Source organism: Borostomias antarcticus (assembly GCF_949987555.1).
Source record: "Borostomias antarcticus genome assembly, chromosome: 9".
NCBI lineage: Eukaryota > Metazoa > Chordata > Actinopteri > Stomiiformes > Stomiidae > Borostomias > Borostomias antarcticus.
The window spans coordinates 25,046,065-25,073,128 of record NC_140242.1 but is presented as its reverse complement, the minus strand read 5'-3'; the positions used below and the strand labels follow the sequence as shown (position 1 = coordinate 25,073,128).

The following is a 27,064-nucleotide window of genomic DNA, read 5'->3' as shown; positions in this document are numbered from 1 at the left end:
TTACGTGAAGCGGTCTGAATTCATTTTTCTCAGTTTGGGGGGCAAGTGTCCGTCCATCCTGCCCCCCTGCCCCCCTCCCCCTGCTAGCCTCTGCAGCTTGGGGGGCAAGTCTGCCACCGATTTGCTAATGGGAATGGGATCGTTGCCCATCTTGGCGGCCTTGCCCGCGTGCTTGTCGTCGGAGACGCCGGGCACGGAGCTGATGCGCTGCAGCTTCATGGGCAGGTCTCCCAGGCTGTAGGTCATCTCTGACGTGGTGGAGCTCATGCGCAGCAGCTTCCGCGGCAGCCCGTCGCGACCCTGCATCTTCTGCAGCTTGGACGGCAGCTTGCTGGCGCTCTCCAGCGCGTCCTCCAGAGCCTCCAGGCCGTCCAGGGAGCCGGCCCTGTCCCCCCCGCTGTTGCACAGAGAGGGCGCCATCAGGGGCGAGGACAACAGCAGGGCCTCCTCCTGCTCCTTCACGCTGTGGGGGGTGGACGCTACCTCGAAGGTGGCGTGGAACTGGGAGTAGTCCACCTTGAAGAAGCCCTCCTCCAGGGAGATGACCGGGTAGAAACGGTGTCCCCACAGGACCTCGTCCTCGGTGTAAGACGTCCTCGCTTGGCAAGTCATCCCTGTCCAACGGAAACAGAAGCAGACAAGAAAAGGTCACGGTTGACTGGATGTTTTGTCTCTGGATGGGTTGTCTCTGTGCTATTATCACTTGGGCAAATTAACTTCAGTTCTGCAATGCGGTATTGCAGTATTCAGCATTGTCTCGCCACTGCACAAGTCACACAAAGCTTTTGAAATCACAATCTACTCAGAATCAGAGAGCTATTCTGATTCAATTTCAGCTTTGGCGTGGTGCCCTCAGTTTGGACGAGGAAGTATTCCTCAAAGATCCTTTTCATTTTCAAATGACGATACAAACAATATCACTGCATTAAACCGACTTGTTGACTAGAAGCTACAGTATTACTGAGGATATTGATTGATTTTCCAAATAATATTATAAACAAATATTTTCTGAGACGCTCCCATTGATTGTCAACCATCGATTTGTCTCTTGGGGAAATTCCTTGGTAACGACGCCCGTTATTAATGTGGAATTCAAAGAAGGAGCGGGCAATTTAATTCCCTCATCGTTTGTACTTTGGTTACACTCTCTAAGCTCCCCAAGGCACCTTCTAAAAACGTTTTTCACTAATGCCATTCCAAAGCTGTTGTAGCATTTAGTTATATTAGCATATTTTTATTATTATATATGTTTAGCATAATGCTTACAGGCCAGTGCTGCTGTACCTGTTTTTGCTGTGCAGTAGACCACCCATTCATTATTGTAGAGGTGCCACTTTTCTGCGCACTGCTGCTAACAGGTACAGATGCCTACTCACTAATGTATGAGGAAGAGTACTCTAATACATAATTCAGTTTACTACAGCACAGAGAATCAGCATTCATTGTCTATTCATGAAGATAACATTGGAAAGGCAAAAAAAAGAAGCTATTTTCACCCACGGCAATTCATTGGCAGAGAAGAATGCTATTTCGGTCTCATGCACAAGCCCTTAGTAAGATGGCTGATGCAGACGTTCTAAACATTCAAACGGTTGCATAGAAAGTCTTTGGCTGCTCAGCCATTCCGTCCACGTCTTGACCTTGGCTAGTCACTACAAACAATGCAAGATTAAGATAATCTAATTACTGGAGAGCTGAACAGCGGGGAGCCCGGACGGGGGCTTGGGGGGGCGGGGCTGTACCTGTTTTGTGCTGACTGAGGAACTCCAAGACGGAGTGTTTACAAACGACAACATCCTGATGAATTCTGCACCTTCAAATTCAACATCAAAATAAATAACGGTTGCATATTTTTACCACTAGATTATGATGTAGTTGGCATCATTTCCAATTATATTGCCGACACTGAATTTCATAAACACTCACATCCCCATATGCAAATTAATAAATTAGTCAAATTATGAGGAGTGAATTAATGAGCAACAACACGCATTTGTTTTACATAAAGTTATGGATTAATCTTCAGCGATAACGCACACACTCATCAACTATGTGCGGCAGCTGCTATGAATGATTATTATCTCAATGCTCGTATTATACCAAACTCTGCCAAGCTTTTATAAATCTGAATGTCTAAAAAATAAGTCTCACAAGGGTGCCACTCTGAAGACTATAAGTCATAATTTAGCAAGAAAAACACAATTCAACAAAATCAATGTGACAGATGTCAGTCCAGCAAACTGAACGGTATGTCTCCCATTTCCTTTCAGACCAGTGTACAAGCAGTGAGCTGGAGGCACTAGTCTTGCTGGAGAGTGGATACAGGATATATAATTTTACTACTACTATCCAAATAGTAGCTGCTCTGGCAGCTACCAATGAATCACAACTCTTAAGACTTACTCAGCGTTCAAATTGACCACAGCAGGTTGTGTTGGGGGATGATTATCGTCATAATGGCGACTATATGTTTCTGTCCTGCTCCCGAGGTCAGGAAGTAACACGCTGATAGCAGCCTTTTTAAAAGCCATAGATGTGTGAGATGCTGAACATGGAGTGCGGTCAGGGTATTGTGAGCGTATTACTCCTGCCCTATCGCGTCAGATTTCAGAGTGCTTCCAGCGTGTGGAGATACAGTACGCTAGAGTACACTAACTAAGGCCCACGCTGCTTGATAGGGACTGGAGGCTGAGAAGCTGATCGAGGCTAACTGTGGAGAACCTAGCAGGCATTTGTATCACTACCCTGTCAGGGCGCTCGCGGCCAAAGCCGTGGCACTTGTTTACAGACACACATACACATTCTTGAGCTCTGATGCGCACTTCTCAACTGCTTTTTTGACTTGAGATGTCTGCTGTTTGCCTGTGTGTCTGTTCACCGGCGCCAACAGCTTGCCTGTCTTCCAGACATAGCACTTCCCCTTGCTAGATCGCACTGAGCTGAAAGTCTCATCCCTAAAAAGTGCGCCAGAGGACACGATTAAAAGTCAATGTCAAGCTGAGTTGAAAATGTTAAGTAGAGGATATTAAAAATCAAGATGAAGTTCAATGCGACTAGGCCAGAACGTGACAGGTTACTGGAGTCAAGTAAATCCCTTCTATAGTGAAGCAGAGTGCTGCTTCCCTCACCAGCTCTGTTAGGTAATAATCGTCATTTCAACATTTACAGCACATACAAGCAAAGACGTTTTAAATGGTATCCTACAGACAGACAAAGCAAAAGATGAATAAAGTGTTTTGGTATAAGTGAAGCCTTATATAACCATAAATATCATACCTGGCCGAGACTGTGTTTCTATGGAAACCACATCTACCACAGCGGGTCGTGTAAACGTACCACATGGAGGCTATTTGGACCTGTTGCTAAACTGTGCAGTCGGTCGGAGGCAGACTTGAACAACTCTTAACTGCTATCGTCCCGGTCCGATGCCAGACTAACATCAGGGAGTGGTCCTTCACTCTCCTCACTGGCCGGCTCGTCCATCATGCCCTGAGCTCGGAGATGGAACGGTTTGATTGTCGGCAGGCTCCTGACCTTTCACATCGTCCAGCCTCTCCCAGTCTGTTTGTTTTCGGTGGAAGACTCATCATGAGAGACGACCAGGGCTCATATTACAAATGTCATCTTTAATAAAGCACAGGGGCCATGTTCCCTTGGTCTCATATATCTCTCATATAGCCTGCTGTCTGTCTCGCTCTCCTCATGCTCATGACGCAGAGTGTGTGTGTGTGTGGTGTGGTGTGTGTGTGTGGTGTGGTTAAGTGTGGTGTGTGTGCATGTGTGTGTGCGTGTGTGTGTGTGTGTGTGTTTGAGACACGGATCAAGATGCACATTTTTATAAGTAGCCTACTAGCCGCTCACAGACATCACTATTAAAAAGAGAGGCTTGAATAAAGTCAGGGTGGGTATTTAATTACATCATAGTTACTGTATGTATTTCAGCAGCAGTGACAGCAACATTGCCTACAGTCTCACCGGCGTCAGCCATTAAACCTCTGGAACTTGTCCAGAAAGCTGCTGCTCGCCTGGTGTTCAACCACCCCAAGTTCTCCCACACAACTTCCCTTCTCCGTTCCCTACACTGGCTCCCTGTAGCGGCTCGCATCCAGTTTAAAACTCTGGCGCTAACCTACAGGGCAATGAAAGGAACAGCCCCCTCCTACCTCCAGGCCATGGTCAAACCCTACACCCCCTCCGACCACTACGCTCTGCTACCTCAGGGCGACTGGTTGCCCCGTCACTCCGAGGCTCCTGCGGTCGATCGACACGGTCACGGCTCTTCTCTGTCCTGGCCCCGCAGTGGTGGAATGAGCTGCCCACTGATGTCAGGACAGCAGAGTCGCTGCCCATCTTTCGTCGCAGGCTCAAAACTCATCTCTTCAAGAAGTACTACAACAATCCTCCCACCTAAGCACTTATTATATTATATTGCACTGTACTTTAGATTGTGATTCTTGCACTTTGCTTCAGCACTAGATTATGCTCTTAGTCACTTGTTTGTTTTAGAAAGAAGATGCACTTGTGAGTTCTGGCAAGTAGTAGTACATTGGCTCTTCCTACGTTAAATGCAATTATTGTTAGTCGCTTTGGATAAAAGCGTCTGCTAAATGACTGTAATGTAATGTAATGTAATGTAATGTCTCCTTAAGTTAGGTTATTTTGCGACTATAAAGGCACGGGGTCGGATACGTCAGCTGTTGGTACCGTCGCAAATTTACCAAACTACAACCAATGTGTCCCGTCGGCTTTACGTAGGCTACTGTGCTGGTAGTGAGGCTCTGCATTGGGCCATCTGCATGTCCAGTGAATCTTTAAGCAGACATTCTTTGTAGATGTCTTTATCAAGCCACTCATCCTGGAACTTGCATTTTCCAGGCATAGCTGGAGATTCGCTTAACTACATACAAGTCTATATCTTGTTTGCCGGCAGAAACATTTGACCGCACTTTTTGGGGGGAAGGTGGCGCGACTCGCGTGCGACTCTCAGATGGCGGGAGACATGCAGACAGCGTAACATATTTACTAATATTACGTTAAAAAAATGGAACATATTCTTTCACAAAATCAAGCTGTGACCCATGTCTATTTTTGTCTATTTTCAAGCACTTTCAAGGCCTTGATTTTTTTTCTCAAATTCACAAACTTTCAAGGATTTCAAGTCCCCGTGGGAGCCCTTTGTGTGTGTGTGTGTGGTGTGTGTGTGTGTGTGTGTGTGTGTGTGTGTGTGTGTGTGTGTGTGTGGTGTGATGTGATGTGCCGTGGTGTGGTGTGCCTCCTTGGTGTTTCTCTGTATGACCTGAGAACAGCGCGGTACAGTAAAGCAGGTGGTTCAAAATAAACGTACGTGGCCCTGCTGTGTCAGCGCTGGGGCTGCCCACTGAGTCAAATCAAGTAGCCTGAGGGATAATCAACTCGGAGCTGAGCATTATGCAGTTTGGATGCACGACACGGAGGCAGGGCCGGACTGGGTGAATATTTCATGCCGGGAAATGTAGCCCCAGTCAGGCCACGAGCCAAGCCGACACGGTGAGATGGAACACCTTCAGTTTTGTTTTGTTGACAGGTGGGGGCTGCGTGATTTGTTGACAGGGGGGAGGGGGGGGCAGGCCATTTGGTGTGCCAGGCCACCGGGAAAATTCCCGGTGCTCCCGATGGCCAGTCCGCCCCTGCACGGAGGCAGATAACAACCCGACGCGAAGCGGAGTGCATCCTGACCGTATAATGCACAGCTCCGAGTTGATTATCCCGCTTATACCATGGTCATTTTACCCAAAATAATATGTGCCATTTACTCACATTTTCTACATTAAAATATAGAGAAATACACAGTTTATGCTTTGATATATTCCCTCGATTTATTGGGTCTGAAATCTTGAAGTCCTCCATGGTGTTGTTTATTTATCTCTTACTTGGGTAACGTAGTCGGCAGTTGATAGCTTGTAGCCAACCACCATAGAAACATCAAAGAGCTCAGCAATCAAAGCCATTTACTGTTGCTATAGATACAGCGTGGATGAAACTAGTTCGGCTACTACATCTGAGACACTACGGGGAACCGACAAAGTTACGACATATTTTCAAACAGGCTTTATTTTGATAAACAGACCACATATTGGTAATCTACGTGCCGGTGAAAAAAAAATGTAGGCCTAAGACTTGATAAACTGACGGACAGTCCTAAAATTGACATTAAAAGGCTGTTACATTGGAATGTTGAAACAGTGAAACAGCGAAACATGTTATGTAACATCCCATAGTTAACATGGGTTTAATGGCGCAATGATTTAGAACGGTGATTAAACTTCAGCCGAGGTGTGCATTATAAGGTGTGCAATATACGGTTTTAACCACCACCCCTCCAGCCAATCAGATTTGAGTATTCACCCAGACCATGGTATAAATGTATGTGGCCCTGCCGGCCTCTGTGTGTCAGAGATGCCCGAGCTGTCAGCTTGTTTAGGGTCTCCAAAGTGCTGTGTACGTCATTTCACACCCAGCTACACCAAGCCATGCTCTTAGCTTGTCAGAAACAGCAGGTGTTTCTGTTGAGGCGTAACCCTGAGATGTCAGCTCTGTCGCACATTTAGGTGATATTGAACTTCGGTGAGATGAAAATAACCGAGTATGTGCCTTCATCATCCCGCATGGGATTATTAAAGTATGAAATCCCTTCTTCTCAACTCCGATTCTGTTCCCATGCAAGATAATAAGACGTCAAAAAGGAAGCGCCTGAGTCTAGGAACTCGGAATCAGAATCCCTTTCTTGCCAGGTAGTTTTACAACACACTAGGAATTTGTTTTCGGTCAATGGTGCATAACATGGAGACAACATTGGACAGGCCGTAGGGACGAGACGGGACAGTGCAAAGACAGGACAGTGCAAATGAGCAGTACAAAATACGAATACAAAATACAATATACAAAGTGGAGTGCGGTGAGTGTATACTGTACAGTGAGTGTACAAAGTGCAACGTGTGTGCAATGTTGATGTGTGCAGCGTGTGTGCACCAAACTCCAAACCAATCTAAACCATGGAACAATACAACTTGTGTATTAAAGAACACAGAACTGCTGAACTAACAGCTTTCAGCACAGCTAATTACGTTCTGCCGTCGTTCCCGGCCATGTTCAATTTGCGGCAAGGTCGATCTGTCATTTCCAAGTCGACGTGATGACAAAGCAATAAAAGTGCAATACAAAAAAACAAAAACAATCAATAGACTCGGTACTGAACTGTACTGTATGTTAAAATGTTCAGTCGTAATAATAGCTGTCCTGTGAATATTAATACATTCATTCAACGCGCCTTTCTGGATTGATCTGAATCAGAATCAGTCATCACAGCGGTGTGTGTGTGTGTGTGTGTGATCCGTGCAGATCCGTATCCCAGAACCAATTCCCCCTCAGAGAGCAAGTCCGTGCGGTTCAGTAGATAACGCTGGGTCCGCCATTGTAGTCCAAAAGCAACTAACAGAAAACAGCAGGTAAGACTCTCGACATTGACAGCTGAGATAAAAGAGATTCCTCTGTGACTGGAATGAGGAAAGAAAGAAAAAAAAGCAGAAGTATGGAGGAAGCTCGCCGCTGTTTGCGGCCGGTAGCTCGGTGAGCCCACTCTGCCACCGCTGGTGGAGCCGCGCGGCAAACAAGAGGCTTATCCCGGATATAGACACGCCACAGGCGCTGGGGGATCAGGGCCCAGTCATACCGGGGGCCACGCCGTGTGGATCTGGGGCCCCGCAGCTCCGGGACCCTCCGCCAGGGCCGGACCCCCAGAACACCTCCTGTCCTCGCGTGTCCGATACGGGGCTTTCCTGAGCCGAGTTACGAAGCGAACACAGCCAGGCCTGGAAGCAGCGCCATGCAGATACGAGGTCATAGGTCGACGTCTGGGAGTAAACACAGTACTATTATTATTATTATTATTATTAGCATGATTCTCACTTGAACTCCAGTAGCCACTGGGAGTGAGGTGGGCGGCACAGTCCTTCCCTGAGTTCTACATCAGCTCTCAGTGGCAGATATGAGAACAATCTCAACAGACAAACTATTTTTCTCTCTCGACCTCCATTTCCATACCTCTCTCTCTCACACACACACACACACACACACCCACGCACATACAAACGGATCCACACAGCCTCTCACCTATGACAGACGCCCAGGGCTGTGTGCGCGTGTTACGTGAGACGAACGCGAACAGCACCAGGGATGCGAACGTGGAGGGGGTATAAACAGAGCGTGTCACGACACAACAACGCCCCCGATGTAATCGTTTATCCGAGGCGCTGTTCCGTGTGTGTGACAGCGCTACTGCCGCGGCGCGGAAGTCGTACCAACCGCACGTGCTCCGCACAGCCTCGAGAAGCGGCGAGCAACGACAGCACTGTGCCGTACGGTGCCGCGGCGAACCAGTCTCTGAACAGCTGAAGAAAAACATTCCCGCACGGGTCCTTTTTTGGGGGGGGGCTCGGGTGGCGTTAAATATTCAAGAGTCTTCACTGAGAGAACTGGGAAAGGTGAGGGGGCGGAGGAACGGAAAATAAGCCTCTGAGAGATGTCTCCCTCTTTGCATTGAAGTCGGGACACTTCAGCTCCCCTGTCGGAATGATACCGTGGTGATTAGGCTACTGCGGCTCCTTGACAACTCGACGGTCACCTTTTTTTTTTTTCAATAAACCACCTGAAGGGACAGGACAAAATTGTGTCTGTTAGCGGGTGGTGGAAAAATACACATCACCATTTTGATACCGATACGTTTATTATGGGAACCACTCCTATCTGGGAGACAGATAATCTGTTTCTATGGTGACCACCATTAAGTGGTAAAAGCGCAGGGCGGTCCAGCCTCACTTGTCACAGATGGGAAATAAAGTACTCTGTATAATACTGTAGAATTCAATCAATTAGTAAGGTTTGCATCCTGTGCCCCCCCCCCCCCCCCCCCCCCCCCAATGCTCATCCTGCCCAGGCGACGCGCGACACAGAAAACAGTAAGGAGGGAAGAGACTGGATAAGAGCAGACGGTGGAGTGGTGGTACTGGGATGGGGGAGGGGTGGGCGTTGTTGGGAAGCCAGGGCTCAGAGAGGAGAGAGAGAGAGATAGACGACTGAGAGAAAGAGAGAGAGGAGGGAGAGAAAGAGAGAGATGACTGAGAGAGAAAGAGAGAGAGGAGGGAGAGAGAGAGAGATAGATGACTGAGAGAGAGAGAGGTAGAGAGAGATAGAGGACAGAGGAGGCGATAGAGAGAGATAGACGACTGACAGAGAAAGAGAAAGGCAGAGAGAGAGGAGGGAGAGAGAGAGAGATGACTGAGAGAAAGAGAGAGGTAGAGAAAGAGGAGGGAGAGAGAGAAGACAGAGAGAAAGAGAGAGGTAGAGAGAGAGGAGGGAGAGAGAGAGAGATGACTGAGAGAGAAAGAGAGAGGCAGAGAGAGAGGAGGGAGAGAGAGAGAGATGACTGAGAGAGAAAGAGAGGTAGAGAGAGAGGAGGGAGAGAGAGAGAGATGACAGAGAGAAAGAGAGAGGTAGAGAGAGGGGAGGGAGAGAGAGATGACAGAGAGAAAGAGAGAGGAGGGAGAGAGAGAGAGATGACTGAGAGAAAGAGAGGTAGAGAGAGAGAGAGAGAGAGAGATGACTGAGAGAGAAAGAGGTAGAGAGAGAGGAGGGAGAGAGAGAGATGACTGAGAGAGAAAGAGAGAGGTAGAGAGAGAGGAGGGAGAGAGAGAGAGATGACTGAGAGAGAAAGAGAGAGGTAGAGAGAGGAAGGAGAAAGAGAGATGACAGAGATAAAGAGAGAGGTATAGAGAGAGGAGGGAGAGAGAGAGAGATGACAGAGAGAAAAAGAGAGGTAGAGAGGGAGGAGGGAGAGAGAGAGAGATGACTGAGAGAGAAAGAGAAGGGTAGAGAGAGGAGGAGAGAGAGAGAGAGATGACTGAGAGAGAAAGAGAGAGGTAGAGAGAGGAGGGAGAGAGAGAGAGATGATTGAGAGAGAAAGAGAGAGGTAGAGAAAGAGGAGGGAGATAGAAGAGAGCGATAGAGGAGAGAGAAAGAGTAAGAGAGAGAGATGGGGGGGCGGTGACACGAGAAGGAGGCTGCCAACCCTCTAGCCAGGGTCAGGTGACAGGCCAGGCAGGGGAACAGGAGGCTCAACATAATTCAGCCTGACCATTACGACGGCCGCGAGACAATGGGCGCCGGGAGAATCTCTGACACCAAGAGAACCATGTTAAAAAAACAGCAATCCATCGATCGGCGCCGAGCCAAACACAAACTAATGGCAGACAGGACAAATGGCCCTGTGTTAGGTCCAAGCTACGTCCTAATCAATCATTGCTATCCCAAAGAGAAGAAATAAATGGGAAAGTGAGCCCGAACAAACTTTGCCGACTGTCGTCCCTTACCTCTGTCTAGCCGCACTGTGGGTCGACTCCAAGGGCGCGCTCCCGGCACAAGCGGTGGCTTTCGGGTTTGTAGCGTCCGAAAACAATGACAGTTCAATTTGTTGGCCAAAAAGACCGAATGGGAAACAGGTGATTGGTCTCGGGCCGCCAGTCTCTTCTCACTGCACCTTCACGGACGGGAAAACATCCCGGGCATGCTTCCTCCGGTGATGAGGAAGCCCTCGCCCCAAAAAAACACCCTCGCTCGTTGATTGTCTCAGCTGGGCTTCTCTACCCAGCTCCTCTTCCCGCCACGTGTTGACCACTAACCCCGGAAGTCCCTCTCCACATTAACCCACGTAACATTTCATAACGTAGACTGACATTGGTAACGGGACAACAGTTACCAATGTCATCCTCTACTAGAAGATAGAATGTTCTAGTGTCCTACTAGAACGAGGAAAAGAAAGAAAATAATGTCCTTAACTCCTAAGTTGCGACCCCAGGTCGTAACACCCTGCTTCTGTGACCTTTCGAACACGGACACACACGTCTCTCCGTCCGCCCTCTGGGGTTTTTACAGCGTGGGCGGCGCGAGAGGCAACAAGCCACGGCGTGTCTGCGAGACAGAAATAGACGCCGACACATCCCGGAGGGTCGTCTCACTAGAAGCTACAGTGCTTCCGAGAACGAAAGGTTAACGTGGTTGCGTGGTCAGGCCCTCGACGGACGAGCATGGAGTACAGGGACCGTCAGAGGAGCACAACCAATGGCGGAACACTAAAAGCAGAGCACAACCTTAATGATTGATTGATTGATTGAACATTAAAACAAAACAGGTCAGGATGACACAATGAAGCCCTATGGATTATTTCCATTGTGGTCCCTTAGAGCAGTGGTTCCCAAAGTGGGGGTCGTTATTTGATTGGGGTGGGGGGGATTCAAAATGGCCTATTTCCAGAATACAATTTAAAAGCAGCCTATTTGAGCCGTCATTTAAAATAATAGTGCTGCAAAAAAAAAAAATGCAGACCGATTTTCTTTGTCCTCATGTGACGCCTGAGGTGATTGGTGACAGCATCTAAGCACAGTGCCCACCCCTCCTATTTGGTACTTTTAACATTCACTAAATGAAATTACCATATAAATTAATATTTTGGTTGTTAGGCTGTTGCTATTATCGGGGTGGCTGTAGCTCAGGAGGTAGAGCGGGTCGTCGAATGATCGCAGGGTTGGCAGTTCGAATCCCGGCTCCTCCTGATGACATGTCAAAGTATCCTTGGGCAAAGACACTGAACCCCCAAATTGCTCCCAATGATCCCTCCCAGGCTAGCACCTTGCATGGCAGATGCCGCCATTGGTGTGTGTGGAAGAATGAGAGGCCTTCATTGTGAAGCGCTTTGGATAAAAGCGCTATATAAGTGCAGTCCATTTACCATATTGTATTATTTTTGTTGTTGCTGTGTGTCTGAATAGCCCAGGCCTATTAGTGTGTGTGCATGCAAAAATACCTCCGGGTATAGTGGGGGCCGCGAGTCTCTGGCACCATTATGTTTAGGGGTCGGGGGCTGGAAAGTTTGGGAACCCCTGCCTTAGAGGGGGGACGGAGGGGGAGTGGGGCAGTTCTGATCACAGATGACGGTTATGGCGGAGCCCCCATTCTCAGCGTGGCCCTCTCTCCTCCGTCATAACGTAGCATGGTCTTCTCCTGCTGCGACGTGCGGTACGGTACCATACTGTAAATACAGTATGACCAAGCGCGAGATGCGGTAATATGACACCACAGTAGTATTGTGTGTGTGGGGGGGGGGGTCAGAGGGGTGTCAGTATTCTGAGGCAGAGAGGCCATCATTTCCTCTGATTTCTGCCTGGCGGGTAGGCGGCGGACGTGCTGGCATCGCCGCGACGCTCGGGTTCATCCCAGGTCTCCCTCTCTCTCTCCCTCCCTCTCTCCCTCTCTCACCTCTTCGACCGGTGGTACATTACTGTCCAACTGTGACCTGAGAAATCCCTAAAGACACAATTACATTCTTTCCCCCTCGGAACGCCTGCGTAGTTCATCAGCAGGAGATAATGAATCCTCTATGTCATAGCCAGTTCGCCGCGAAGCCCATTATGCGTGGGCTCGTCCCTCCGAGCAATTACCGGCCCGGCACGGCTCCGGCGGCCTCCCTGCCTGGCCAGGCTCACGGCGGAGAGCCCTCCACGTCGGGGGTGGGTGGGGGGGGGGCTTCACAGAGTCCACGTAAACACTTCAGGAGCGGGATGGCGCCGAGCGGGTCGTCCGCGCGCAAACCTGCCACGGGAAACGCTGCACAGCGGCGTCCAGACGGGATGTGTCAAGAGAGTCTGACTAATGGTAGAAATGTCCGACAATTGAATGTGCCATTTTCCCCCCACATGTATTAACTCAGCCCACGCTTCCATTTACATGCGGTCCAAGATAAGACAGCCCAGTTTTTTTTTCCCATCTCTAATTCCCTGCCTATGGACCCAGTAGAAGGCGTGAAGCAGGTTCTGTACATGTGATTAGCAATAAAATAAAATAAAACGTTTAAAAAAGTTAAATTAAGTCAAATTGAAGAAATTAATAAAAAGCTGCACACAGGAGAGCAGGAAGGGGCTATTAAATATGTAGCCTATCAGAGCTCTGCACCTCAAATCCATCACAGACCCACTTCTGGACCCCCTGCAGTTCACCTGCAGAGCAAACAGGTCTGTGGACGATGCCGTAAACAGGGCCCTTCGCTACGTTCTGCAGTACTTGGACTACGCAGGCACCTACGCCAGGATCCGCTTTGTGGATTTCAGCTCTGCTGCTGTCCAGGTGTAGCCAAACCAATCTGCAGCTCAATGCTCTCAAGACAGTGGAGATGGTTGTAGATTTCAGGAAGAACCCCACCCCCCCCTTCCGCCATCAGCAAACATCAACTCCTTCACTAAGAAGGCAGAGCAGAGGATGCATTTCCTGAGGCGGCTGAAGAAATTCGGCCTAGCAAAAACAATGATGGTACTCTTCTACACCTCCATCATCAAGTCTGTCCTCACCTCCTCCATCACTATCTAGTACTGCGCCGCTACAGCCAGAGACGAGGCCAAACTGCAGTCATCCGCTCCGCTGAGAAGGTGATCGGAAGTAATCCCTCCAGAGCCCTGAAGAGGGCCAGGAAGATTGCAGCTGACCCCTCCCACCTCGGCCGCAATCTCTTTGTACCGCTCCGCTCCGGCAGGACCACGACCTCATGCCACTAATTTCCCATGGCAACCAGCCTCATCAACAAGGCTTGTGACTCCACCCCCCGCCCCCCCCCCCCGGCCCCACTCCATTTTGTATATTGTTTTTATTTTTGCATTCGTATTTTGTACTGCTCATTTGCACTGTCCTGTCTTTGCACTGTCCCGTCTCGTCCCTACGCCCTGTCCAATGTTGTCTCCATGTTATGCACCATTGACCGAAAACAAATTCCTAGTGTGTTGTAAAACTACCTGGCAATAAACGATTCCGATTGTGATTCTCAGATGCACAGGCTGTCCTCGCGGACGAGGGGGGGGGGCGGGTGGGGGGGGGGGCAGGAGGACGGGGGAGGAGGGAGGAGCAGGAGGACGGGGGAGGGAGGAGGAGCAGGAGGATGGCTGTCAGCTGTCTCCCCAGCGTCCTGACCCCGAGCACATTAAGATCTAACTGGCGACTCCCGCTCTCACCAGCTCCGACACCTGAACCGTCCACACTGAACTCACATTAACCCTCTGCACCTCGGGGGGGGGGGGGGGGGGAAGAGAGACAGACAGAAGACACGCTCTGAATACGATCATTCACAATGAATTATGGTCCAGAGGCTTGTCTCTCCTCTCTGTGTTATCTGTGCTCCTGCGGTGTTCAGTTCAGCTGAGCAGCTCCCGACAGACAGACAGACAGACAGACAGACAGACACCACACGGCCTGGCGTTCAGGGACATGGCCAATCACAGCTGTCCTTCTACTGTATGTTTCAGTCACTGCTGTTAATGATCAAGAACACTGACCTGCCCGCTGTGCTATCAGCTGCGTGAGACGTATCCAATCCAATATTGGAATGCCCTTGTGATGCAAATTGTATTGACGTTCTTTGTGACTGTAAATATTATTTATTTATTAAACCTTTATTTACACGGGTAGGTCATGTTAGAAAGATTCTAGAAACATGGTGTCCAGAGAAATATTACATTCAAATGTATGACCGTGTGGACTCATAAGGCGTGGCCTACATCTAGCTACATACTGTATGGCCGATATCCACCCATACAGTATCGTATTCATACGCACACACATAAACATGAATAAAGACCCAAAAAGTACTTCTAATCGAGTCAAGTGTACGGCTGTCTCCAGCGCCCACGCACGTCTTAGTAAGAACATGTAGCCGAAACACAGCAACAAGGACATTCTATTTTTTCTCCAACACAAGTGAATCATGGAAAGGCCTGAGGCAGTGAAAGGAAGCGAGGCTGAGAGAAAGACATGAAACGATCCAACCAATCAACACACGACTAGATTGTGATTCTTGCACTTTGCCTTCAGCACTAGATTATGCTCTTGGTCACTTGTTTGTTTTAGAAAGAAAATGCACTTGTGAGTTCTGGCAAGTAGTAGTACATTGGCTCTTCCTACGTTAAATGCAATTATTGTTAGTCGCTTTGGATAAAAGCGTCTGCTAAATGACTGTAATGTAATGTAATGTAATGACTAAGGAGGCGCGGAGGACATCCCCTCTCCTCAGTTCGCACATGCACTGTGGGGTGTTTTTAGGAGCTTTTTAATTATGACTCCTGTCAGAAAAAAACATTTCCTTCCAGTTACTTTGAACAGGTAGTGTACAGTACTTGAATTATAGTATGACATACTGTACAGCCATACCTTAACTGTATCAAGTCAATTCTGAACATGGTAAGTTCCGGTGAATGATGAATGATTCAAAATCAATTCGTGGTAGCACAGAAACTCAGATGTCAACAAAAAAAACTTACAACCAACACTGTACCTCTCCCATGCAGTCAAATCTATGGTCTGTTCATGGAATCAGTCCACAACCACAGGGGCTAAGTATTCACAAAGGTCTACAAACTTACCACTCTGGCCTCAACATCACACAAAATGTCCCAGCGTTTCCTCAACAGTACATCAGCCGCCAACATTTGCATGAGAATCACATCACTGTCGTCGGATTTGTGCATTTTATGCTGATGAATCACAGCTATTGCTGCAGAAAAATGCAATTATGTTGTGAAAAGGAGGTTGTTGCGTCACTAAATGAAGGTGTTTCAAAAAAATATACTTTTCAGGGATACTAGACTCTGTTTAATGTTGCTGACAAAGTTCTTACTCCACTCTGTTGCACATTCAAAGTCAGTACACCATGAAATTAAAATCCCTGCCTGTTTAACTTCTTACTCAGCATGAAACAGATATTGCTTTCTTCCAGATCTCCCAGAAGGATAACTAGAGGCCCAGAGCATCTAACTGCATGTTATATGTACAGCAGGCCTAGGTAATTGATGCACCATTCAAACAGAAATGTTCAAGCAATTGCACTCTCTGCAATTTAACCTCTGCAAAAGAGAATGAATGTCATTGCGCCGCTATGATTTGCTGCTTGTCTGTTGAATGAGGTTTCGTGGGTGAGACAGTCTGCTTCCTGTTCCTTGTAAGGAACTGCTGATAGACAGAAGGTTAATGTCCTTTAGTAGTTTCCTTTTGGAGCCATTAAGACATAACTGTCTTCAATAAAGAATGTGTTATATGATTATTCTCAGGTATTCAAAATGAAAAGGGAAGGCCCTTTGCTGTTCCAGCATGACTGTGCCCCAGTGTACAAAGAAAGGTCCATAAAGGCGGTTGGGTGAGGCTGGTGGGGAAGAAATTCACTGGCCCGCACAGAGACCTGACCTCAACTCCATTGAACTCATTTGGGATGAACTAGAACGGAGATTGCGAGCTAGGCCCTCTCGTCCAACATCAGTGTCTGACCTCACAAATGCTCTTCTGGATGAATGGGCAAAACATCCCACAGATACACTCCAAAATCTTGTAGAAAGCCTTCCCAGAAGAGTGAATGCTGTTATAGCTGCAAAGGGGGGGGGGGGGGGGGGGCAACTCCATATTAATGTCCATGAATTTAGAGTGGGATGTCATAAAAGCTCCTGTAGGTGTAATGTGTCCCTATACTTTTGTCCACATAGTGTACTGTATGTTGTCCATATGGTGTGTATGTATACTGTATGTCGTGCAATATATCACTAATACAAGATAGCAGCAATGTATAGCTAAATACAGGATACAAATTATATAAATAAAGCCTGCTCAGCGTGTATAGATTTGTATGCCTCCACCCGGAGACAGACCCATTCTTGTGAACGCAGAATAATAATAATAATAATAATAATAATAAACAATAATAAATGCAACTCAAAGTGCAAAAAAAATAAATCCAGGACCTTGAATGTCTTTTTCTATTGACCACACAGTGATTACACACACACACAGTCGAGCATGTGAGCGGTGAACACAGCACACAACACACACACACACGCTTTCTTCAGGTGTCGCTGGTGGAAAGCGTTCCCTGCATTTCTCCCATCTAAGCTGTCCTCTTCCAGGGGAGTCAGGAGCAGTGGGCCGTCCTCCTCCAGGGGCAGCCAGGAGCATTGGGCCGTCCTCCTCCAGGGGCAGCCAGGAGCAGTGGGCAGCCATCGTTCATGGCGCCCAGGGAGTCTAAGTGCTCAGTCCAGGTCTAAGTCTAAGTGCTCAGTCCAGGTCCTGGTCAGGGACTATCTGGTCATGTTTTTTCATATTGGGTTCTTTGGGAAGAAACCCTTGTGAACGCGGGGAGAACATGCAAACTCCACACAGAAAGGCCCGAAGGACCTTCTTGCTGTGAGGCGACAGTACTAGGTACTGTACTGCGTTTTGAATTTTTGATTCATTTTGGTAGGCTACTATCAGTTCTCTAGTTTATAGTGGTACAAAATAGATTCATAACATACATTTGGAAATGGTTCATTTCAAATTCAAGACATTGTGGATGTAGAATGTCTATTGTATGTGAAAGTATTGAGGAGAGCCGGATGACGTGAGGCTAATGTGAAAGCGAAAGTTGATCGGGTCTCGTTAACGTTACTAGACTAGCAGCCGCATACAAGCCCATTCTGACACAAATCATTTGTGTTGTTTTGTGTCTTCTCAAACCAAGAACATTTAGCTAACATCACTATGCTAGCAGCACACTAGTAGGAGTAATATTCGCCCGTCAGGTCCAAAAGAATTGCATCCCCGGTACTTACAGTACTGTGGAAAACATGTATCGTCACATTTTCAGAATTTTGGCATTGACTTGGTACCGAAGTATCAGTTCTCGTGACATTCCTATTCTGATCCGCTCTGAAATTGAAGGGGTTCTAAGTTGGTCCAAGCTACACCTCTCCACTGAGTTTCATGAAAATTGTTCTGGTAGTTCTTGTGTAATCCTGCTAAATAACGAACAAACCAACAAAATAACACACGCGAGTGAAAATATATAGCTCCGCCCTTATATGTTGGCTCTGCTGGGCGCAGCCAATAAAAGCAGGGAAAATAAGATGGAAGATAAAACCCAAAGTAACGAAGGTAAAGGTAAAGTTATAAAAGTTGAGAAATTAAGTCTGGGATTTAGATGTGTACACAATATGTCTAATACTGGACGTAGACCCAAAGGATATTTAGGTAGTTAATTGTGCTCTCCTAATTCTGTAGGTACAGATATAACATTTTAAAAGGAATGCAGCAAGCAAGTGCAAAAGGAGCTAGGCTGAACGAGATACGTTTTTTTAGCTTTCTTTAAAAAAATATTTAGCGAGCTGGCTTCCCTGATATCGATAAAGCAGTGTGTTCCATAGTTTTCGGACATTAATGACCAAGGCTGCATCCCCTATTTCCTTCCGGCTGTTGCTGGGAACCTCCAATAAACCAGCTGTGGATGATCACAGCATTCTTGAACGCTGTAGCTGACAAGGGAGTTAGCAATGTAGTAACGGCTTTGTATATAAAGAGAAGGACATTCAAATCAACTCTAAATGTTACTGGAAGCCAGTGCTAAGGCTGGACTAATGCGCTCTCTCTGAAACTGAGCCTGCTTTACACTCATATTTCAATTCTAATCCACCCTTTTGTCAAAATGCTACACACAATTCTCTATATTTTGCAGTCTTCTTGAATAAAATCGCATTGTGTTCACATGGAACACACTGCCATTCGAATGGCTGCACATTTCCAAGCCTGTTGTGCAATTTGCAATCAGAGCTTTAGCAACACTGTAAAAGGGCCACAGATGGGCTCCTGGTCTGGAGAGCCATGGATGGAAACATAGATGAGAGTCAGAGGAGTGAGAGAAGAGGAGGAAGACGAGCAAGAGGGGTTCAACCCAATTTGAGCCGCTTCTCAGTTGCATCCATCATTTGGACTTCCAGAAATGAGAATAGGTACAGTAAGATTCACAATAGCAGGAAAAGTTTGCGCTCTTTGATTCTGGCTGATTAGAGTCGGCAGGTGCTGATTAGAGTCGACAGTCGGCTTGAGGCAAAACAAAGTGGTACAAATCAAAATGAGGAACTGTCTGCACAGGCACTGCGCCAGGATTTCAGTTTTGGATGGGCCAGGCCAATTGTGGGTGGGCCTTAAATTCCAAACTAGATCACTGTTTTAACTAAATAAAAACGACTGACAAAATGACATATTTTCATATTTTCATGACAAAATGAAAATATGTAAAAACGTTTTTATTTTTTTTAAGGAAAAGTTTAGGGTGGGCTTGTCGAAAAGTGGGTGGGCCTAGGACTGTCAGGCCCACCCATAACGCCGTGCTGTTAAAAATGAGGAGGCATCAAAAATAGGGTTTTTACTGTAATGCATGGTGAAGAAGTGGAAAAGTGACAAAGTGAAAAGAAGGTTTTGGTCGTTCAGACCATCATCAACCCTCCATCGTCAGCCCGGGCTGAATGACTGAAACCGTCTTTTCACTTTGCCACTTTTCCACTTTGATCTGGACAAGAGCAGACAATTAGCCTAGATTTCCTGATTATGATCTACAGTAATGTCAACGTCTGACAGTTCTATCTATGGTTCTTCTGACAACATGAGCTCCGTCATGGAAATACAGAGATATTTAAAATATTTTTCCCTCCTCAAGATCAAGATATCAAAATATACTGGTTAAGTGTAATCTATGTGTAGGTGCCCATAAAACAACTAGGGGTGTACCCGAATCCCAAGACGTTATTTGGGAAAGCAGAATGCGATGGAAACAGATATTTATTTTATTATTTATTAAACAGCTGTGTTGCAGCAAAAGGCTTTAAACCAGTCTATCCTGATTCCTCTAATCTAATGCTACGAATGGACACACATCACCTCGGCAACCGCACCGTGATAGTATGATTGACATGTCGATGCATCGGCCATAATGTTACTTCAAATCAATTCATATCAATGTGGATGGCTTCTGAAATGGCCCGTTACTACCAGTCTGAGTCTATATTTGGGTTCAACTGCACTGAATAACACACGCAATCAATTCAATATGGTGATTGCACATGTCATAATGGTTATTTGTAGAGATGTAGGATATATGAGTGTATACATAAAATGCAACTAGAAAGGACAGGGCTCTGTCCATTAACGCATTTTGTTGGTGTAATTGAGTTGAAATGGTTAAACTCACTTCTCAGTATAAATATAGCACACTTGCACCATTGAAGAGTAAGCTTTTTGGTGGTGTAACTGCTAGTGGTTTTTATTAGAGGTGGTCATGTATGAACACAACTGAATGTTTGTGTACTTGTGTTATTTGTTCAATCTGCCATTACAGACAATAACAAAAGACATAAGTTACAAAACTATATACAGAAATTAAGTCCAGTGTTCATTCCTCTGGGGGGTAAAAAGGATGGGCACTAGTCCTGTGTCCATGCCTCTGGGAGGGGTAGAAGGGCACTAGCCCAGTGTCCATGTCACTGGGAGGGGTAGAAGGGCACTAGTCCTGTGTCCATGCTTCTGGGAGGGGTAGAGGGGCACTAGCCAAGTGCCCATGCCTCTTGGATGGATTAGAAGTTGGGTTATGCTTAGGGATGCACTGATTGCAAAATTCTGGGCCGATGCCGATGTTTAAAATAACAATCCGGCCGATGGCGATGGCCAATGTTTATTTTATTTTATTTTTATTCCCGCTTTTGTGCCAGGGAAACAAAGAAATAAAGTGTTTGCTTCCAAAACGCCAAATTTTCACATTTGCATAATAGGTACCTTCATCTAGGTGTGAATTATTTCTGGCATCATATTTTAAAATTAGGCTATACATTTTTGTGCAAAGCAAAACGACGTATCCACAGTGTAGCTGGAATGGAACTTTCTGCGGCGAGCGTGCACTGCATCTCCATCTAGCCGGCTGAGACGGATAGCCAACTTACTGTTTACAGCTCACAGCGTAGGCTAGATAAAGAAAATACACAGAATAACTATAATAAATAAAAGGAGGATTAACGAAATATGAAGTAATCTAATGATCCAAAAAAGTTTAGGTCTACCGATATACTGGATTATGAAGATGATCGGAGTCCGTCATTCCTACTGCCGTAGGGTGAAAAAGGCATCAGGCAAGGCACCAGGCAGCCAATGTCACTTGAACTTCAAGTTTTACAAGTTGCATAGCGCATATCTTTGTCTGAGATGGTGAAATATTCCCACGGCCGACATTTTTATTTCCCTTTAATTTGAAAGCAAACTACATGTGTGTTTGCGGTGTTACGTCACGGATCTTCTCCGAATCTGCAGCTGGGTAGGCTACAATTTTCAACAAAAAAAGCCGCAATTGTTAGACATAACATCAGCCACTACAATCGGTGAATGGCATTTTATTTGCCGATGGGCCGATGGCAGTCAACAAGGCCAACATCGGCCGATGCCGATGTTCGGCCGATGCATCGGTGCATTCCTAGTTATGCTACATCGGCCGATGTAGCCGTCGCTGGCCAGAGCCAAAGAAAATATTCATGTCTTGCATCTGTGTAGCCTTCATGGAAATAATTCCTGTGTGTGCCGTGGAGCCTGCATCTTGATGTAAGACAGGGCCTTCAGTTACTTTTAATGTCATCTTGTGACAAACACTATTTTGGTTTGGATGAAAATGAGAAGTGGCAAAGTATGAGCTAAGTTTATTTCTAAAGCTTGGAAAATTATTAATAGGTGTTTATTTGTCACATACTACATCATAGAAGACAATGAGCAGTGAAGTGTATGGGTTTATTTGATGCACGTCAAAGTATGAAGGCATACACGGGTGATTAACACCATGAGCGAGCTAGCCACTGAGACAAAGATGGCTAACAAACCACAGAGCTACCTACCGAGTGACATACCACAGAGCTACCTACCACGTGACAAACCACAGAGCTACCTACCACATGACAAACCACAGAGCTACCTACCGAGTGACAAACCACAGAGCTACCTAACACGTGACAAACCACAGAGCTCCCTACCACGTTACAAACCACAGAGCTCACGACCTGTTTCATTATAACCTAACGCTACAAATTTTACTGTTTCCACTCGGACTTCAATACAGCTACACCGTTGTTTGGTTTCCATTGTAGCTGTGTAGTCCGTGCGTGCGCTACAGGACTTTCTCCCTGAGGATCTAGCGTCTACCGTCTGACTGACAGAAGAGAGAATGAGCTCTTCAAAGAAATAAAAATACTAATGTAAATTCCAGCCTCAGTGGAAAGTAGAGTTTACATTTCTCGCTGAGAGTTTTAGAGGAAAGGGATGTGCTTTTTGTAAACTGTGCAGAGTAGACTTCTGTATCGAGCATGGTGGTCGCACAGACAGGAAGCACCACGGAGACATCGAAAAACACAAAAAGGCCACGACATAGCACGACCATCAAGGATGGTGCTACAGGCAGAAAGGCATTGCACTTACAACTACAATAAGCAATTTGTAGATGGCCACAGAGGGCAGAGGCATGCACCTAGACTCCATGGTGCAGCCGGGTAAGAAGTAAACTCTTATAACTCTTATTTGAAATGAATGTATATGATACTGATATATACTAATATATATGATACTGATATGATCTGATACTGATATATTTGATACTGATACGACTAATATGATACTGATATATACTAATTTATACAGATATTGCCCATTCAATTTCAGTTCAATCCCTCATGAAATAATTTTTTTTAACAATATAAAACATGTTGCTGTGTGCTTTAAAGTCGCACTGAAATGAAAAAAACATTCTGTCCCATTTTGGTTCACATAATTGGCCATAGTGTTCACCTATTCAAGGATGTATGCCAAAACAATTACAAAATTCTACTTTGGTTGTACTTTGGTTGTAAATATATATTTATACTTTGATATATATATATATCAAAGTATATAATTTCTTACTTCCTGGAAAATGGTAGGTCACGTGCAATGACGACAACAGGTACCTTAGATTTTAGGCCAATAATCTCACGACATCCACCCGTCAATCAACGCTATCCTTCTATCGAATCTGTCTAAAGTTCTTAAAACCCGTCGACTTGTCAATGTTCCAATCAAATTCCTCTAAACATACGTCTCACCCTCATAGCTTGTTTGCGTCAGAAATACGTCAAACTACGGAAGTTAGATGGTCTCAAACGTCCGTTTCAGTGCGACTTAAAAAAAAAAAAAAAAAAAAAAAATCATAATGTCAGTAAGATACAGGAAAATGGTTTTGAAATGCTCCCTATTTCTGAGGTCTCAAGATTGGCAAGTATGCCTACCGAGTGAGTGACAATCAGACCACCCAGAGTATTGGCGCTGATAGGCTTTGTCCATCACATCCACTGTGGCAAAGGCTACGGCCGAGACGTCCACTAAACCTTTTTTTTTGCATCTAGCCCTGAGTGTGCAGGTTCTTTTTTCTATATCCGTGTTTATTCCATTACCAGCACCTCTCCCAGTGTGCGTTTTCTTCCCTTTGCTAAGGCTTTTCCCATCAGCCAAAAAAGTGTGTGTATGTGTCCAACCAACAACTCCTTGGATTGTATCCTGGTTCACTCATGCAATAAACGGTGGTTCATTTTCTGTACAGCGCGTACAAGAAAACCACGACCCAGACCAGCATAATTTCAGAGGTAAACACACCCAGGCCTCCACATTAATATTTTAGTATCATTCTGTCTCCACTAGATCACCTGTTATGGGAGCCGCCAGCCTTATTAACACTCTCGCCACTCCTCTCTCATCTTATATCAGAAGATGCTCCTCAAACTAACCAGGGGATTTGGACAGTAGACCCCATTGGATCGGCTGGTGTATAAATACCCAGACAGCATTGCAGCTTATCAGTATTTCCTCTAACAAAGGCCTACATGTAAAGAATGTATAAAATAAAACATCTAAGTTTAGGTGCAGTGCTGCAATCCAGAACACTCAAGGAAAGGGGTTGCCATGGAAACAGTTACACTGGCCAGAAATGAAAGTGTCGGAGGATTTACTTTGACTGTACATCAAATTTTAACCAGATATTATTTTCACGTCAGCAGTATTCGTCCTTCGGCGAACTCACACTCCCTTGTTGCCGACACACCGATACCGTATAACTGAAGCGACGTCATGTTAATCAGCGAAGATTGAAGCAATCTTATTTAGAGTGTCGTTCAAAAACGATATACATGTACTCCGTCTCAAAGCCTTTCTGGATGTACAAGTCCTAGCGCCGTAGTGTTTCTCCGCTTCAATTTAGCCGCTTCTCTGTTTTGCTGAATTATATACAGGTATTGAGCCCTTCGATAGAGAAAGCAAAAGGCCTGCGTTTCCACGTCTCTGCCAGGGCCGCTGCCCCTGATCCTCGTTCCAGAACCTCCTGAGAACAGACGAGGCATCTGAACTTTGATTCAAAGTAAAGTAGGCCTAGTTATTTCCTATTCACTCCAGGACTGATTTTAAACAGCACCCAGACGGACATATATCACACGGCCATCTCTGTGCGATGACTTATGCAGCATTAATTAGTAAACCCTTATGAAATATTCCATCTGAATGGATGTGTCTGCAGAGAGACTACGGTTGTCACGATAGCAAATTTCATTTTTACCCACGTATTACAGTAGCAGGCCAAACGTCACAATAAAGAGTAATATCACCATACCTCAGCGAGCTACAGCACACTCTGTACAGTCGTGTACCTGTATGTATATGTATTGTATGTGACAGTCACACACACACACACACACACACAGAATCAACAAGGACTTTTCCCCTTTTTTCTCTCTCTGTAGTTGGTTCTGTTGCTCCCGCAGAGCTTCAAAGTTCTGTGGTACCACTACCCCCCCCCCCCCCCCGAGTCCAATTAATGCGTGTGTTTGAAAATGCAGAGCATATTATGATCACAGCCACCTAAGAACTTCTCTGAAGGCATTACTGTTCTCATTGAACTGGCATTCCCAATTTCAAAAAGTGATGAGGGAAGCAGAGTACAGTATACTCCCGAAGAGCAGAAGCTTTTGCCATGTAGATTTCTCCCTCAGCAGAAACTTGTTATGCAACGATATACGCTTTGAAAGATTAACTTCACGTAGGGAAAACTATACCATTTCAATCATATTTTCTTAGCTGTGTACTGTACATCTTTCTCCTCCAGTATGTTGAAAACCTTCCCTACTCAAAAAAGATTGAGTGCATTAATACTCTAAACATGTTTTACTGTAGGTACATTGGACACAGTTATATAAAATCAATGTCATGTATATACCAACAGCCAATAGCCTTCCACTAAACTACACATGTACTCCACAAGAATCAAGGATCAATGAAATACAATCAATATATCATCTAGTAACATTTAAAGGGTCAATGTCTCGCACATTTGGTGTGGACCACTGACTGCCAACAGCAGTAAATGATCTCTGAAGATAATGCTTAATTATCTGTTCAGTTTTACATCCCCGGAGTGACTTTCCCTCTTGATTGAATACCTGGTGTTCAATCCTGAATTAATGCAGCAGGCCTGCAGTTTTACTGGTAATGAGAGAATATAAACTGAAATATTTCTGATTACTCACCTGTAGTTTCCACTATTCCTTCCAGAATCACCACAATCTCAAACTGCTCTGTTTGCATGGACCTCTGGGAGAGTTCGTAGAATGGGCTTTTGGTGTCGATCACATGGCAGATTGTGAGTGGTGAGACGAGGAAGAGTTGGTCCGCCCCGGTGCTAAAGCCCACGTCCAATTCCAACTGATCCAGCGGAAGAAACTCTCCCTCGGGCGTCTGACGAGACTGGGCAAATGGAGAGAGAGGAGGGGGAACAACAGTTTAGCAGCAACCCAGTCAAACGTTCTGACAGCTATACACATTTAGCAAGCAATCAAAGCAATCAATCATCTGTGAGTGGAAAGGGCAAGAGGCTAGTATAAAGTAGCTTACATCAAAGGGCACTGTTTAAATCCTATGATATAGCCCATTAGCCACAATTTGTACTCCAGTTTAGCAATTCATTTTGTAATTTACTAATGAGGTAGGCAACAATAAGCTTAAAAAAATTTTTATGAAAAAAATAAAAAATATTTTTTACTCTGCATTTTGAAACCTTGAATCTGGGATTGTTATTTCTCTGAGGTTAAAATGTGAATGGAATCTACAGAGTGGCAAAAAGTGCCATACTTTTTTGTTTGAATAGCATAGGCTCGTGTGAAAATAGTCTAATTAGCCTAGATGCAATTCAAGTTCAAAATAATGAACTCATAAAATAGTCCTGCAATGTGATGCAGGCCCATTTATGGCCATATGCAATAAATTTTCTGTCCTCGGCAGTTGAATTGCGCACAAATGTTTAACTGTGCCAATAGAAAAGAACAAAAACAAAGTAATGTTTCCAATGTCTGATGGAAGTGTAATTGTAAAGTGTAAATATATGGCTCTGCATGGGGCCAAAGCCAGTATTGACACTTACTTTGAGCAGTTTGCAGCGGATCTGCGCTGACACCATATGGCTATTACGCAGGTTGCCGACCCTGAACATGAGAGTTAGTTTCCCATCTCGCATAGAAATGACTGCATGCTCACTGAACATCAAAGTCTCTGCCCGTTTTTTGGGCTGGGACATCTTAATGAACATACAACCAATCAAAAAGGCATCAACGATCGACCCTAGGATCGACTGGAAAAGAAACAGAATGATCCCTTCGGGACATTTGTCCGTGATGTACCTATAACCGTATCCTATCGTGGCTTCGGTTTCGATGAAGAACAGAAATGCAGAGGGAAAGTTGTAGACGTTGGCCACGCACGGCGTGTACTTGTCATCGTGGCCGACGCGGTTGAGGTCCCCCCTGATGTAGGCGATAATCCACCACATAAACGCCATAAACAGCCATGCCACCGTGTAGGTGAGGATGAAAATGAATAGATTCCAGCGCCATTTCAAATCTACTAGAGTGGTGAATAAGTCTGATAGGTATCTACTGGTTTCACCGCCCAGGTTCCCATGCTGGACGTTACATCGCCCGTTCTTGTCCACAAAACGCTGCCTCTTCTTCTTCTTCTCCGGCGCCGGCTGGTTGAATCCAGACCCACTTGATGAGGTGGTCACTACCTGATAATCGTCCCCAAATTTCTTTCGGAGTGCAGACAT

The 27,064-nt window shown here is 45.8% G+C and overlaps 1 protein-coding gene across 1 annotated transcript; it reads right to left on the bottom strand.

Moving 5' to 3' along the window:
* On the bottom strand, positions 1-27,064 carry kcnj3a (potassium inwardly rectifying channel subfamily J member 3a; the record flags this gene model as incomplete). The annotated part of the gene is made up of 3 exons (XM_084442766.1): positions 1-614; positions 25,494-25,710; positions 26,384-27,064. The coding sequence occupies 3 exons, from the start codon at positions 27,062-27,064 to the stop codon at positions 1-3; spliced, it is 1,512 nt and encodes a 503-aa protein (XP_084298892.1).